This window comes from Morchella importuna (genome assembly GCF_003444635.1).
Source record: "Morchella importuna strain M04M26 chromosome Unknown Morimp01GS060, whole genome shotgun sequence".
Lineage (NCBI taxonomy): Eukaryota > Fungi > Ascomycota > Pezizomycetes > Pezizales > Morchellaceae > Morchella > Morchella importuna.
The window spans coordinates 69,740-86,797 of NW_025763457.1; the positions used below are offsets into that span (position 1 = coordinate 69,740).

The 17,058-nt window shown below is 48.2% G+C and overlaps 1 protein-coding gene across 1 annotated transcript; it reads left to right on the top strand.

The window, feature by feature from the left end:
• LAJ45_11213 (uncharacterized protein) lies at positions 1–401 on the top strand (the record flags this gene model as incomplete). The annotated part of the gene is made up of 2 exons (XM_046120723.1): positions 1–46; positions 109–401. The coding sequence occupies 2 exons, from the start codon at positions 1–3 to the stop codon at positions 399–401; spliced, it is 339 nt and encodes a 112-aa protein (XP_045966082.1).
• Positions 402–17,058: the final 16,657 nt, after the last annotated feature.

Here is a 17,058-nt window from a genome sequence, read left to right on the forward strand (position 1 = left end):
ATGGCTCCGTTACACCTAGGGCCGTATGGCTTGACTGGTAGAACAGGTATTTTTGTAACAGCCCTACTGTGGCCCTGTTACACTATGCGAACTATGGGTTCCAACCAGACTCCACTTGGCCCTCGCCTAAGAGGAAGTTAGACAATATCGACGCCTCTGGCTCCGTACTAGCATCCAAGTGGAAGACTCTTTGGAAAGCCATGAGGGCTGATATCCACAAGGCACAAGTACGGCAGAAGAAATGGTATGACCAGAAGCATATGAAGGCTCCGGAACTGAAAGCTGGGGATAATGTGATGCTGGGCAGACGCAACATCATAACCAAGTGGCCTTCAAACAAACTAGACCAGAAGAAACTGGGTCCGTTTGAGGTTGTAGAGAAACTTGGCGTCGCGTCCTAAAAGCTGAAGCTGCCCTCTCAATGGAACATTCACGATGTCTTCCACACATCTCTGCTGGAACCCTATCGGGAGCCGGAAGACACTCAACGAGCTGTCGCACCTCCTCCTCCGGACGAGGTGGAAGGAGAGGACAGTTACGTGCTCAAGGAAATAGCCGATGGCCGATGGGAACAGGCTGGATGTGGAAAAAGGTTCGTGCAGTATCGGATTATCTGGGAGGGCTATCGCTCAGAAGACTCCTGGGAACCATACGAGATGCTGCAAGGAACTGCAGATGAGGCACTCCGAGAGTTCCATCTGACGTACCCCCGAAAACCACGGGACGTACGGGTGAAACTTTAAGAATCCTCAAACACAGCGTGAGTAGACCTGTAATCCCAGTAAACTATGGGAACAAAAAGCTAACTCTCTTGTACCAGGTTTTCATCGGTCTGACAGTGCTCAGATACCATTTTCCCTGAGAAGCAGCGCAGGAAACAATAGGAAGCTGAGGCGTAAGAAACCCCCTAAAGAAAAGGGAAGAAGGGATTCTTGTTAAGATCAAATCTCCCACTACTAGGACGGACTGTTCTGGTATCAGCGTGTAACGGCAATATTATGTTCTGGCTCAGTTGATAAATGAGATCGTGACGAGAAGGTATTGTGCAGTCGAACTAGGATTTGTAATGGGGTTTCTGTTATGTTCTTTCGGTTTCTGTTACGCCGGATATTAGTCATCAACGAACTAGGAGTTGAATATATAAGGGGGCGTTGTCTCGTGCCTTTTCATGTTTTCCTTTCTTCCCTTTACTCTCTCACGCAACCTCTTGTATTTACTCCACAAATACTACGTTTGGGTGCGTGACTCGTTATAGGGTTCAACTGGTTTGTCGTACCAGGTAGAGCCGCCCCATAGTCCATAGCCAAGAATACCTATCGCTACGTCTTCGCCTCGGTTGTATTCCTTGGCACTATAGTCCCTACGCCCATAGACCCCCGTTACACAGCGTGGAGAATACTGGTTTTCTTTTGTTAGTATATACGTTTCATTTCAAGGGTTTCCTTTGTCTATAGAAATGGATATAGAAATAGAGTTTGTATGGAATTATTAATAGAGCTACATTTTTCTTGTATGCGCAATTGTACCATACCAAAATCCCTAGGTTGGACTCGGGACGAGTCTACCGGCGAGTGGGGTAATTATAACAGGGCTATTATCAGACCATTATAATAATACCTGTTCTACCAGTCAAAGCCGTACGATCCTAGGGTAACCGCAGCTTCTTCTTCATCGACGGGTGAAGACAAGGGCAGGTGAACACCTACCTCTATTGGTATAGAGGGTAGGGATCTTAGCGAGCAACGAGCCTTGTGAGTCAAGCCAGGCGATTGGAAAAAACTAGAACAGAAGGACAAGCTTGCCAAACAGGAAGGGTAACCCCAAACATAGGTTACCCTACCTTGGTGGTCGACCTTTGAGGTGGAACAACTTTGCAACCGATGTCCGGAAAATATGCTTTACCAAGTCAGAAAGGATCCTGGCGGCGCTCCGGTCAATTTGGGATAATCTAAAGAAAGTGTTGCGGAGTTGAGGAAACGCTGCAAAATAAACACGTTTTGGACCCCGAAAATAACCCCCGGAGCGTCAAACCGCCGGAACCCTTCTGATTCAGCCCGGTGCATGTTTGGGGAGTAGGAGTACGACCCAAACTACTAAAGCAAACCTCGTTTTACAAACACCAAATCTATTCTAAAAACAAATTGAATAAGCAAGTGCTATCTGGTCGGTTGTTGTAACGGAGCGATTTCAACTGTCTGGTCTATGAGTACACACAGGGCCCGGTTACATGCTGTGAGTTATTGTTAGAAGCCAGTTGCACAGTGACATGCAAGTACCGGCAGTGTGGTTAGCTACCAGCTGTCAGAGTAACTACATTCTGAGCGCTAGGAAGAGGATCTACTCATGGGAGCAATGACTGATGAGTCTGTGCCTCCCCAATGACTAGAAGGTCAGCCAGAGTGAAGCTCTGAGTGCTCGGCGATCCTCTACATCCTCTGAGCATTGGAAGTCCGCCGGAAGTGGAAGGGACTATGCCTGGGAAGTCTACAATAAGCGAAAGCTCTACAGCAATGATTAGGCTTACACTTGAGCGGCAGCTCATTCATGCAGGCCCCCGTTGTGTGGCAACAAAGGCTGCAGGTGTTACAAAGGCTTTGACTAAGGGTGGTTGCCTTCAGAACCGGAAGCACTCGCTGACGCTTAGAGAGAAGCGGGGTAGCGATGGTATTGCTTCCCTTCCGCTAGAAGGCAGCACCGGAACTTAGTAAGGAGGTGGGAGCATTGAATAGAGTCCTTTGGAGTATAAGTACTCAGGATCATTCCCGCCCAACTGTCCGAATCCTGATCTTGATCTTTACCTAGAAATATCGGTAGCAGAGCCCTTAAAGATTATTGAGTTCTAAGCGATAGTATCTTTGAATAAATCTGCACCTGATTTCTATCTTGCACGGCCGCATCTATTCTATTGGATTCTAGCGATACATAGATAGGCTGCCCCCGTTACAATCCCAACGCCTTGATAGCAGGTCTGTTTTGCCATTCTTTTCTCCCGGTCTGTAGACAACTTTGAAATTGTAGCCTAGGTCCTCAGACCATCTCGCTTGCCGCCTAGTGAGAATCTTGGTAGAGTTGAAATACTCTAAGTTCTTGTGGTCTGTGAAAACCATGATCTCAAGCTCGCAACTCTTGAGCATATGCTCCAATTCCCGGAAAGAGGCTACTATAGCTCCCATTTCCTTATCATGAATGTCATAGTTGATCTCGGCGGGGGAGAATTTCTTAGAATAGAAAGCTACCGGGTGTAGTTTCCCATCTTCCCCATACTGAGAGAGCATCACTCCTTTGGCAAAGTCACTGGCATCAGTCTCAACCACAGTTCTTCTGCTAGGGTCAAAATGGAGAAGGATTGGAGCGCTTGTGAATAGCTTCTTGAGTTCCTCAAATGCTTGTTCACAGGCTGCGGTCCAATACCATTTCTTGTCATTTTGCAAGAGGTCGGTCAGCGGTTTGCAAACTTTACTTAAGCCTTCAATGAAGCGGCGATAGAAGTTTGCAAATCCTAGGAAACCTTGTACTCCCTTAATAATTCGGGGTACTGGCCATTCCTGAACCGCCTCTACCTTGTCCTCTGACATAGATACCCCCTTTTCTGAAATGTGGTAGCCAAGGTATTCTACTTCTCGGACATGGAAGGATGTCTTGCTGATGGAGGCACACAGTTTGGCTTCTCTGAGCTTCTGTAGGACCTTCTCAACCAGCCTTTCATGCTCTTCCTCAGTCTCTGAGTAAATGAGAATGTCGTCGATATAGACAACCACTCCTTCATCCAGTAGTTTCTTTAGCACATTATTTATCATTGCCTGGAAGGCGGACGGGGCGTTGCATAGACCAAATGTGATAACTTTATACTGATACAGTCCATAGCGGGTTCTGAAAGCGGTTTTCCACTCATGCCCTTCTGCTATCCTGATTAAATTAAGCCATTCTTCAGTTCTATCTTTGTGAATATCTTGGCCTTGAACAAGCTATTTCTGAGCTCGCTCATGATAGGCAGACGGTACTTGTCCTTGACAGTTACCTTGTTCAAACCTCTGTAGTCAACCAAATTTGCCATGTCCCATCCTTCTCAGGTATGAACAATATGGATGCAGCTGCTGGGCTGTTAGATCTGGAGATCTTTCCTAAAGACAACTCTTTGTCCAGGTACTCTCGGAGCCCCTTCAATTCTGGAGCGGAACATGTGTATAGAGGGCCAAATGGGGGAGCGGTGCTTGGCAAGAGATTGATCTCCAAATCATTTCGGCAGTGCGGAGGCAGCTCCTGTATCTTCTCTTGACTGAACACATCAGCCCATTCCCTATAGCGGAGGGGTATCCTTTCAGCCATATCTCCTCCATCCTCATCATGCCATACTGATGCGGCCAATTGATATACTACATCTTCTTCTTCCATCATTTGGTATAAAGAGATGAGTTCAAACTTGATCCCTGCTGGGAGACAATTCTGCTTGCAGTAGTCACTTCGCCAGCTTATGGTATTGAGTTTCCAGTTGATATCCAGGTTATGCTTCCTTGCCCATGCAATTGGCAGGTAACTGGATATTCCTTCTTCCAAAGTAGCCAACTCCCGACGGAGTGTCTCCCTATGATCTCCCATGTTCATGTGAATCGGGTGAGTGTAATACTCTCCTCCGCCCATCATGACATCTCCTTGAGTATCATACATTGTCAAAGGTTGATCCCGCCCGATAAGGGGATTCCATGCTCCCTGACAAAACTCTGGTTGAGGATTGCTCCTGTACAACCGGTGTCAAAGAGGAATGTCCCTTGGGCGTCTTCAACATTGTTCTTAACCATCCATGCCAGTCCTGCCTTTAGTATTGGCCTCTTGCCGTGTACTGGTAAGGATGGAAGCTTCTCTTCCAACCTTCTTCGCTTCTGTACGGGTTCTGGGCTTGGTTCTCTCTGTCTTTTCTCTATTGCTGATAGCTGCGGGCACTACTAAGATCCAGAGATCCTTTGGTTCTATTCCCAAGCGATGATAGAGCAAGTATATTGTGTGGTAGTCTGGTAGCAGTTGGAAGTGTCTTGTGGCAAATGTAATTTTGGCAGAGCACTTACAGACCAGCTGTTTCAGGTCATAAACCCATCCTCAGAGTGCTTGAAAACAATCAAATAGGCGGAAAAACACAATAGTTTATTCAAGAGAAACAAAGGAACAAGACCCAAAGAAAACTAGTAAACATAGACACTAAACAGACACACTTACTACCAGATGATTTCATTGTCCGAGTCTTGCTCAGGCTGAAAAACGAAATCTCCTGTAACCTCTGGGAGTACAACAAGTGATTCCTCTGCTGTAACAGCAGCTACTTTAGCTTTCTTCCGAGGATTGGGCTTGCCATTTCCTCTTTTCCGGTTTTGTACCCTCACTGCTGCCACACGGACTACAGTAGTGTAACGGGGGTGCTAGGATGATACACGACCGTGACTTCGATCTGACATAGAAAGGGTAAACGGGCAACGATGGATTCATTGGGCTCGTTCAATCGAAAGATGGAGTTTATTTGTTTGATCGTATTTGTAGTCTAAAAACTTAATAACTTTAAGGGGTCTCCTCGCTAGTAAAGATTCCATCACTCCCCGAGTTCAAACTGGGGGGCAACCGAGTACTTTTATCGAAGTTCCGCCCCCTTTTTTCCCGCTTTTTTTCTCCCTAGACCCTTCGTTTTTTCCCCTAGTCCGGGGACACCGCGACTTTTTTCTATGAGGGGCGAGAGGAGTTGCTGCCACCCCTCGGACGAACTTCCGCCCGAGTCAAATCACGCAATCTCTGCCAAGAGCTGGTCGGGATCCTAAGAACTAGCGGAAACAACCGACCAGATAGCAATTGCTTATTCAATTTGTTTTTAGAACAGATTTGGTGTTTTTGTTTAAAGCGAGGTTTGCTTTTAGTAGCTTGGGTCGTACTCCTACTCCCCCTCAAAGGTGCTCCGGGCTGAAACAGGAGGGTTCCGGCGGTTCGACGCTCCGGGGGTTATTTTTGGGGTCTAAAACGTGTTTATTTTGCAGTGTTTCCTCAACTCCGCAATCCGTTCATTCTACCACCCCAAATGGACCGGAGCATCGTCAGGATCCTTCCTGACGTGGTAAAGCATATTTTCCGAGCATCGGTTGCTAAGTTATTGCACCTCAAAAGTTGACTTCCAAGGTAGGGTAACTTATGTTTGGGGTTACCCTTCCGTATTTGGCATGCTCATCCTTCTGCTCTAGTTTTGGTCCAGTCGCCTAGCTTGACTTATAAGACTTCTTGCTCGCCAGGATCCCTACCCTTCATACCAATAGAGGTAGGGGTCATCTGCCCTTATCTTCACCCATCGATGAAGAACAAGTGGTGATTACCCTAGGGTCGTATGGCTTGACTGGTAGAACAGTTACTTTTGTAACAGCCCTACTGTGGCTCTGTTACAAGTAGGTTCCCTGGACCAACAATCGATCCATTTGTGTCTGCACTTGCCGCACTATTGCACAAGTCAGTCTATGCACTCTACCAATAGGGAGTACCGGAAGGTCATACCTTCAAGTATACTTCTGCTTTCGTTCTTTCTTCTAGGATATCCCCCGGGATACCCTTCAGTTCCACCGCTTTATCTTTGGAACTTGGTTCCTTCTGAGTTTTTGAGGAGCTTGCAGCTTCTCTCTTCCTCCTGGGGTGCCGTTCCTTCTCAGCAGGAAGATCCTTCTCGGTCCTGGCGGGTGTTTTCTCAGCTACTACCGTCTGGTACCTCTCATGGGTGTGCCCTAACTCTCTTAGAGCAGCTATCCGCTCCATCAAGGACTTTGGCTTGGGGGTAAAGAGGGCCCAACTCATGCCTAGGTCCGGAAGGAGGGAACTGAGGATCTTATCATCCACTAACTGACCCTCATAGCCAGTCTTCCACATCAGCTGAATAATACTATTCAGGAAGGAGTCTATTCCTCCCTTAGCTGTGTGGGTAAGTGCATTCCATTGGGCTACAGCATCATCCCTAGAGATGGCTTCAGCAAAAGTTGCTCTGAGAGCATCCACAAAAAAATCCCAACGCTTCCATCTCTCATCCAACACCACAGGCATCCCAGCTATCCGGTTGGCAGAAGCTTGGTCAATCGAGTTGTGGTAAGGTTCATACCACTAGACTGGAGCATCTCCTTCCATCAGCTTGCCAGCATAACGGATCCTAACCTCTTCGGAGGTAAAGGACTGGCTTTCAATGGAGAAGACATTTTCACATTGACGGATGAAGGTCTCCTCATTGCCTGCTTTGCCATTGAACTTGGCCGGAGGGGGTGCCTTGGGTTCTCGGGCCCTAGAGGCAGCGGAGGGGTGCGAGGGGGCCGGAGGTCTCATGAACTGGGCCATGGAGCTCAGCAGTTCTCTCTGCTGCTTCTACAACTTCTTTCTGAGGTATCTCCGCCATCCTCTTCTGTCTCCATCCTCTGGCTCCGAGTCTGAACTGTCTGAGTCCCCTCCTGGGTTGGGAGAGTCACCAACCGGGGGGACAATTCCGTCTCCTCCACCATTACGCGCCGATTCTTGTTTCTGGATTTCTCCACCAGGGTTTTTTTCTGGCTGGAGGTTCCTCCTAGGTGACTCCGAAGGTGGTGAGCCTCTGTGGGATTCTGGGGATAACCCCTGGTGGACCCAGGCTGAACGGAGACAACAGGGACTACTCCTGACCGGTGTCTGGGAGTAGTAGTCGTCGTCTCCTATTGGTTGTCGGGGGGGCCTGGCTAGGCCACCTGCCAAAGGGCTTGCTGGAGATCTTTGAGGAGGGAGAGGAGAGCCTCCAATAGCCGATGGCATCATCAAGGGAATAGTTCTCTGCCTGATAGACCTGACCGGAAACGCTGCAAAGTAGTTCACCCTTTGGTGGAATGTTCTCAGGGCCGCTCTGGATGAGGCCCTGGAGTTCTGCGGAGGAACAGGGTTGGGGACAGGTACTGGTGTTGGCATCCTGGTGATCGAGAGCCTTCCTTCATTGATGGCTCCCTGGATATCCTCCATGAAGTTTGGGGGCATCGCCGGGTTTGTCTACTCAACTTCCTCCATCTCATCCACTCCTAAGATATCTCTCCAGGCATAACTCTGGAGTTGGGCCTGGACTGGGGAGACTTGTTCCTGCATGTAGCCAAGTGCATCCCTAAGCAGGACTGCCTCCGCTTCTTGTCTTTCTTGCACCAAGGCTAGCGCATTGCCGGCTTTGATGATTTCCTGTTGCAGGCTGTGCTTGAGGTAGCGCTGCAACTCCGCAAAGAAGTCCTGCAAGGTGACTTTATCGGTATCTTGCCAGTTGGGCTCACATACAGGGATGTAGGACTGGAGCGCCGTCCTGGGCTTGTGGATCAACTGTGTCTGACCCTCCTGCAATTCTAAAGCTGCCGGTTGCCATTCAATTTGAAGAGGCACTTGGGGAGCCGGGAGGGCAGACATGTTGTAGGAGGAAGAATAATCTGAAGGTGATTTGAGCACTAAAAATTATCTGTAACGGGGGCAGTCTGTCTATGTATCGCTAGAATCCAATAGAATAGATGCGGCCATGCAAGATAGAAATCAGGTGCAGATTTATTCAAAGATACTATCGCTGGAACTCAATACTCTTTAAGGGCTCTGCTACCGATAACAGGAGATGATTCTCCAAAATGAAGATGAGGATTCGGACAGTTGGGCGGGAATGATCCTGAGTACTTATACTCCAAAGGACTCTATTCTCTGCTCCTCCTTCCTTACTAAGTTCCGGTGCTGCCTTCTAGCGGAAGGGAAGCAATACCATCGCTACCCAGCTTCTCTCTAAGCGTCAGCGAGTGCTTCCGGTTCCGAAGGCAACCACCCTTAGTCAAAGCCTTTTGTAACACCTGCAGTCTTGGTTGACGCACAACCGGTACCTGCATGAGTGAGCTGCCGCTCAGGTGTAAGCCTAATCATTGCTGTAGAGCCTTCGCTTATTGTAGACTTCCCAGGCATAGTCCCTTCCACTTCCGGCGGACTTCCAATGCTCAGAGGACGTAGAGGATCGCCGAGCACTCAGGGCTTCACTCTCCCTGGCCTTCTAGTCATTGGCGAGGCACAGACTCGTCAGTCATTGCTCCCATGAATAGATCCTCTTCCTAGCGCTCAGAATGTAGTTACTCTGACAGCTAGTAGCTAACCACACTGCCGGTACTTGCATGTCACTGTCCAACTGGCTTCTAACAATAACTCTCAGCATGTAACTGTGCCCTGTGTGTACTTATACTCCAGATAGTTGGAATGGCTCCGTTACAGTTGGTCTTCCTCCGAACTGATCTTTACTGAGGGTCTCCAAGATGGATCCGGCGGTGCATAGTCTTGTTGCCACTATCTTTTCAAGTACTTTGCTGAAGCATTGTAGCAGGGAGATGGGTCGCTAGGCTCTGGCCGATGAGTAGTCTGATTTTCCTGGTTTCGGGATTGGTATGCATTTTGCCACTTTCCATCGATCCGGTTGGACTCCATGTCGGAGCATGGCTGAGAACATGTCCTGGAAGAGTTGAGTGTTTGCCTTGATTGTTGCTTGTATGAAAGGATATGGGATGTTATCAGGGCCAGTGGCAGAGTGTGTTGGGCATGACTTGATTGCGGATGTGATTTCTTCTGTTGTTACCTCCTGAAAACCGTCACTGAGGTCAAAGGATGGGGGTCTGATTTGGAGTGGGGGGTTGTTGGGGCACGTCCAATTTGTGGGGAAGAGTTGGGCTCTTAGAGCTTGGCACTTCCCCGCAAACGTTTCTTCACCTTGAATAGTTGGGATTGTAGTGTCCCTTCTTTTCCCCGTGTTGATTAATTTCCAGATGGCACTTCCCTTGGGCTCCGTGAGTTCTTTTTCCCTCTGTTCCGCCTTGGCTTTCCGGATTGCTGCAGTCCATTTTCTGCTGGTTTTCCTGAAGGATTCACTGTCCTCGTTTTTTTGGGTGTTTCTGGCCTTTCTTTCTAGTGTGTTCAGGGTTGATTTGAGTTCTTTTAGCTCTGGGGTCCACCATTTCTTGGACTTGGGATGTCCTTGGCTCCATGGGGTGACTTGATCTATTAGGTTGTCTATATGTTCGAGTATGAAGTCGACCGATTGTTTTGTGTGGTTCTGGCATTCCCATGCTTCGGGGGGGAGGTGAAGGCCTGAGATATTTTTTTCCAATTTTCCCCAGTTCGTTCGGTGCCATAGTCTCCTGGGAGTGTGAGGGGGCTTCTCTATTCGTAGTTGTAGGATGGTCTTCCCATGATCGGAACCTGCTCCATGTCGGTCAATGTTCCAGCGGACGTCATGGTCCAGTATTGGTCCTTTGACTAGTGTCAAATCGATGATGATCGGTCTATTGTTATTTCTGGGGAAGTGTGTGAATTCGCCTGGTTCGTTAAGTAGAGATAGTCTTTGCCTGTCAATCCATCTTTTTAGTTTCCTGGATCCGGGCTTGTCTGTTCTGATGTTGTTGGTGTAATGGTGAGATCTATGTCCATACCAGAGTTAGTGGTGGCTGTCGAAGTCTCCCATTACAAGGCAGTTTTGGATTGTGGTTATCTGGCGAGAGATTTCTGCAAAGGGTCCGCTTTTCCCTGGTGAGTATATATTGAGGATCTGTGTTTTCTGGTTTTGGATTTCCACCGTGATGGAGACCAAAAAATTATTGTGGGTGTAGTGGTGTTTTGGTTTCAGGTTGGCGTGTTTCCTGATGTATGTGGCGGCTTTAGTGTCTTTGTTGCTGGCTGTAAATAGGTAGAAAAGAGGGGATTCCGGTGGGTGGCCGTCCTTGTTATTCCATGGTTCTTGTAACAAAAGAAAGAGTATGTTGTGGTCCTGTTCTGCTTCCTCCACTACTGACTTTGTTGTAAGCTCGTTTTTCGCGCAGTTCAGTTGCTGTGCGATAGCCGTGGTCTTTTTGGTGTGGCTCATTGGGTGTTATCCATGGCTGCATCTTCTTGTGGGGGGTCTTGGGCCTGGATAACTATGGGTATTGGTAGCGGGCTTGCGTTTGTGTCTGGTCCGAGTTTGTTTGTGATTCGTACCTTGGTTCGTTCTGGGCAGTTGGCGTCTGTTGCTTTATGGAGGGCCTTGCAATGGTAGCATCGGATGGGTGTGTGCGAGCATCTGAGGCCTCCGGCGCATTCTATGCATAGGTGATTTTTGGTTTGGTGTTCCTCGGCGCAGTGTCTGCATCTTCCATTGGTGTGGGAGCAGCGTTCTTGCCTGTGGCCGTACTCAAGGCATTTGGCACATTGGGTTTCTGGGTTTGCTGGGAGGTAACTGTCAATTTTGCAGTTCCTATCGAAGAGGGTGAGGTATCGGAGGCCGAGGTTCTCTTTGGTGAATTTTCCGGGGAGGGCGATGATCATGGAGGAGTGGGATTTTCCTATTCTGGCTTCTAATTTCGATAGCCATCTCGGGATTTGTGCCAGTTCGAAAGTGTTGCCGTAATTGTTTCTGATTTCCGAGTCTAGAAATTGTCCTGCGTCAAAGGCTTCACCTATAGAGGTAGGGATGCCGTGGAGGATGAATTTCGACCATCTGGAGTTGACCCGGATGTCGACGAAGGGTACTTTCAGTTCGTTCAGGGCGGTTTCGATTTCCTTTTTGTATTCAAGGACCTTTGTTGCTGGGGTTGCGAACTTTGATTCCAGGATGATGTTGTTCCTAGTTGTTTTTCGGGCGGCGATTAGTTGGCAGTCGGGGTCTTGGATTTTTGCATTTATCTTGGCTCTGATGTCCGATGGGGTAACTGGGAGTTCCTTGTTTGTTTCGATTACGATTTCCCGGTTGAGTTTGGTTATTTCAGGTTTGAACAGGGGGTCTGCTTTGGGTTTGGTTTTCTTCATGTTGGTGACAGTCGTGAATTCGGGATTGGTATTTCCTGCCACGACGGATGCATATGATTTCGGTGCTGGTGGGGTCGGTGTTTCCTTGGCTTTCCCTCTTGGTTGTTGAGCCTGGTTGGGGTTGTTGGTGGGTGTGGTGGGGGTGGTGATGTTGGCAGCGGCGACGGCGGCAATTGTGGCGGTTCTTCCTTCGGTAACTGCCTGGTTGCTGGGCCTGCTGACGGAGAGGTTGGTGAGCTGTTGTTGGAGGCGATGGAGTTTTTCGGATGTTTTGTCCTGGTTCTTTGTCATTTCAAACATTTGTTTGGCCAGGATGTCGACGGTGTGTTTGAGGGATTCGTTTTGGGTGGATAGGACTTCGATGGTGGTTTTTAAATCCTTATTGATTTGTTCAGTTGTTTGGTTGAGGGGTTCAAGTGCTACTGTAAGTGCGTTTCTGACTACCCAGGTGACGTAGTTTAGGTCCATTCTGGCGTGGGTTTCTTGGGGAATGATGCTGGGGTGAATATAATCGTATTTTGGTGCGTATATCTCGTTATATTGGGTATGTTCAGCGAAGATGGAGAAAGGTTCGTTGCCGAGTTGGGTCTGTTCTACCGTAGTAGACTGTGTTTGTTGGGTAGATTGGGTGTCAGGGAAGCGGGGGGGGGTGCGGGAGTTCCTGGTGCGGGGGCTCCTGCGAACCAGGAGCTCAGAGAGGCTTGTTGGGACATCACTGATGTTCCGGATAGAATTGGGTTGGGGAAGACTTCTGATAGAGTTCTCTTTCTGCCCGCGACGTTTGGTGGGTTGGGTGGGTTTGGTGAGGCCAGGTTGTTGTTTTCGCTGCGGTCGCGAGGCTTAAGCGAGGGTTGAGGGGTGGAGAGTTCACAACTCAGGAACTAGAGCGTGGATAACTTCGCGTACGAACAGATGTGCGATAAAATACCAATAGATTACGCGGTCTATTGACATACAGGATCGTGTTCGAGTAAAAGTTTTATAGGGAGTGCAGGCCAAAAGTTATTGTTGTTCGAAAGTTTTGGTGTTGCGAGGGTAAATACAAGATAGATAGATTTTATATTGCTTCGAAGTACATGACTTATCGCACACCGGTTCCTCCGCCATTAGACATAAGAAAAGACAAAAGGAAGAAGAAACGAAAAGAAAAAAGAAAAACCGCGCCGAAACATAGAGAGAGGAACAGAAACGGAAAAGGAAAGAAAGAGAGAAAGAAAGGGTCCGTCCGTCATTCTTCCAGGTCTTCTCCGTCCATTTCGTACCAGTCGAGCAGGTTAGTTTTTGCTGCAAATTGTAGGACCGAGTCTACGTTGAGGTTGGTGAATAACCAATTTTCCCAGGTGGGCGGTCCTGGGACTTTGTCCATGAATGGTCTTCGTATTTGTGTCCATCGGGGGCATTCGATCATGGTGTGTTTGGAGGATTGTTCCCACCCGCATTGGCAAGGTTCGGGTTCCGTGAATGCTGCGTGTCTGTCTATCCTAGTGACTTGGCATCGTATGCGGTGTATGAGTTTTGCTTTGGATCGGGAGAGTTTTGCTCGCTTGGGGTGGATCTTTAGCGTTCCTGGTTCGTGGTAGTTGGTGCATGGGATGGAGTTCCACTCTTCCAGCATGCGTTTGGTAAGGATGTCATTCTGGATCCATCGCACTCTGTGGTTGCCTGGTTCCTGAAAGGGTAGCATAAATAATGCGATCCGGTGTAGACCTGTGCCTTTGATATTTTTTAGTCTGGTGGGGAGGAGCTGTATGAGTTCTTCGTTGAGTGGATGGTCGGCAGGGTGGCAGAGGATGCGCGTCCCATATTTCAGTGATTTATAGTTGAGGAAGTGTTCGAGTGGGGGGAGTACTGCCTCGTTTAGCAGTCTTTCGGTTTTTGTCCAGCGGGGTAGGTCTGTTATTATCCTGTCGGCTTCATTATAGAGTCGGGATAGTGATCGGAGGATGTGGTCAGCTCCCGTCCACCATTCCTCTGATCCCCATAGGATGGTGGGGAGGAAGCCTTGGACGATGAGGTGGTGAATGGATTTTACTGTTGATCCGGGGAGGTATGCGATGTTTCTGATTCTGCTTAGGGCTTTGAGGCCTTTGGCGATGGTTTCTTCGATGTGTGGCCGGAAGGAGAGTTTTGAGTCCAGCCAGACTCCAACATATTTGAGTCTATCCTTGGGGTGGATTTCTTCTTTTGCGATTGTTACCGAGTTTTTGGGGTTCGGGGTGCTTGATGTTGTGGGTTTGAAGAAGACTAGGTCGGATTTTTGGGGTTCGTATTTGATGTTGAGGGGTTCTGCTTTCTTTATTCTTTCCTCCATCCTTTCGTTAAGTCTTTTGGTGATGAAGAGAGGGGACTTCGCGAGTTGTACGAGTGCATCGTCATCGATGTAGGTGGTATTGGTTTCCTTATGCGAGTTGGTGGGGTCTGTGATTACCCCTGCGTATATCATGAATAGTACTGGGGATAGGGGGGACCCCTGGGGCAGCCCCAAAGTATACGGTTGTGGTGGTTTTAGTTCGTGGTTGAATTGGAATTGGAGTGTCCGGTTGGTGTTGAATTCCTTGCACCAATTGGTTAGGTATGATGGGAATTTCTGTTGGGTCATAATCTCGGCGAGTAGGAGCTGGTCGACGCAGTTAAAGGCTCCTTGTATGTCATTTGTAAGGAGGGCTGATCTGTCTGGGGTCATTCCTGTAGTCCGTTTGATTAGGAGGTTCTGTTCGATAGGCGTGAAAGTCTGAATTAGGGCATCAATCGCTGAGATTGTTGGTCTTCCTCCGAACTGATCTTTACTGAGGGTCTCCAAGATGGATCCGGCGGTGCATAGTCTTGTTGCCACTATCTTTTCAAGTACTTTGCTGAAGCATTGTAGCAGGGAGATGGGTCGCTAGGCTCTGGCCGATGAGTAGTCGGATTTTCCTGGTTTCGGGATTGGTATGCATTTTGCCACTTTCCATCGATCCGGTTGGACTCCATGTCGGAGCATGGCTGAGAACATGTCCTGGAAGAGTTGAGTGTTTGCCTTGATTGTTGCTTGTATGAAAGGATATGGGATGTTATCAGGGCCAGTGGCAGAGTGTGTTGGGCATGACTTGATTGCGGATGTGATTTCTTCTGTTGTTACCTCCTGAAAACCGTCACTGAGGTCAAAGGATGGGGGTCTGATTTGGAGTGGGGGGTTGTTGGGGCACGTCCAATTTGTGGGGAAGAGTTGGGCTCTTAGAGCTTGGCACTTCCCCGCAAACGTTTCTTCACCTTGTATAGTTGGGATTGTGATGTCCCTTCTTTTCCCCGTGTTGATTAGTTTCCAGATGGCACTTCCCTTGGGCTCCGTGAGTTCTTTTTCCCTCTGTTCCGCCTTGGCTTTCCGGATTGCTGCAGTCCATTTTCTGCTGGTTTTCCTGAAGGATTCACTGTCCTCGTTTTTTTGGGTTTTTCTGGCCTTCCTTTCTAGTGTGTTCAGGGTTGATTTGAGTTCTTTTAGCTCTGGGGTCCACCATTTCTTGGACTTGGGATGTCCTTGGCTCCATGGGGTGACTTGATCTATTAGGTTGTCTATATGTTCGAGTATGAAGTCGACCGATTGTTTTGTGTGGTTCTGGCATTCCCATGCTTCGGGGGGGAGGTGAAGGCCTGAGATATTTTTTTCCAATTTTCCCCAGTTCGTTCGGTGCCATAGTCTCCTGGGGGTGTGGGGGGGCTTCTCTATTCATAGTTGTAGGATGGTCTTCCCATGATCGGAACCTGCTCCATGTCGGTCGATGTTCCAGCGGACGTCATGGTCCAGTACTGGTCCTTTGCCTAGTGTCAAATCGATGATGGTCGGTCTATTATTGTTTCTGGGGAAGTGTGTGAATTCGCCTGGTTCGTTAAGTAGAGATAGTCTTTGCTGGTCGATCCATCTTTTTAGTTTCCTGTATCCGGACTTGTCTGTTCTGATATTGTTAGTATAGTCGTGAGATCTATATGTAACGGAGCCATTTCAACTGTCTGGTGTATGAGTACACACAGGGCCCGGTTACATGCTGAGAGTTATTGTTAGAAGCCAGTTGCACAGTGACATGCAAGTACCGGCAGTGTGGTTAGTTACCAGCTGTTAGAGTAATTACATTCTGAGCGCTAGGAAGAGGATCTACTCATGGGAGCAATGACTGATGAGTCTGTGCCTCCCCAATGACTAGAAGGTCAGCCAGAGTGAAGCTCTGAGTGCTCGGCGATCCTCTACATCCTCTGAGCATTGGAAGTCCGCCGGAAGTGGAAGGGACTATGCCTGGGAAGTCTACAATAAGCGAAAGCTCTACAGCAATGATTAAGCTTACACCTGAGCGGTAGCTCATTCATGCAGGTCCCGGTTGTGTGAGAACCAACACTGCAGGTGTTACAGAAGACTTTGACTAAGGGTGGTTGCCTTCGGAAGAGGAAACATCCGCTAAGGCTTAGAGAGAAGTGGGTTAGGGGTGGTATTGTTTCCTTTCCGCTAGAAGGAACCACCGGAAGTTAGTAAGGAAGTAGGAGCAGTGGAACGGAATCCTTTGGAGTATAAGTACTCAGGATCCTTCCCGCCCGACTATACAATTTCTCCAGTCTTCATCAGAACTATCAAGTGTTTTTTACTCGGTAGCAGAGCACTTAAAGATTATTGAGTTTTATGGGAAAGAATCATTGAATAATCTAAACCTGATTTCTATCTTGCACGGCCAAATCTTTCTATCGGATTCTAGCGATACGAGGAAAGACTGTCCCCGTTACATGTTCTATTCCCAAGCGATGATATAGTAAATATATTGTGTTGTAGTCTCGCAGGGTTCGGAAGTGTCTTGTAGCAAATGTAACTTTGGCAGAGCACTTACAGACCAGCTGTTTCGGGTCATAAACCCATCCTCAGTGTGCTTGGAAACAATCAAATAGGCGGGAAACACAATAGTTTATTCAAGAGAAACAAAGAAACAAGTCCCGAAAGAAAACTAGTAAACATAGACTCTAACAGACACATTTTCTATCAGATGATTTCATTGTCCGAGTCTTGCTTAGGCTGCACGACGGAATCTTCTGTAACCTCTGGGAGTACAACAAGTGATTCCTCTGCTGTAACAGCAGCTACTTTAGCCTTCTTCTGAGGATTGGGCTTGACCTTTCCTCGTTTCCGCTTTTGTACCCGTACTGCTTCCACTCGGACTATAGTAGGTTCCCTGTATGAACAATCGGTCCATTTGTTTCTGGACTTGCCGCACTATTTGCACAAGTCAGTCTATCCACTCTACCAAT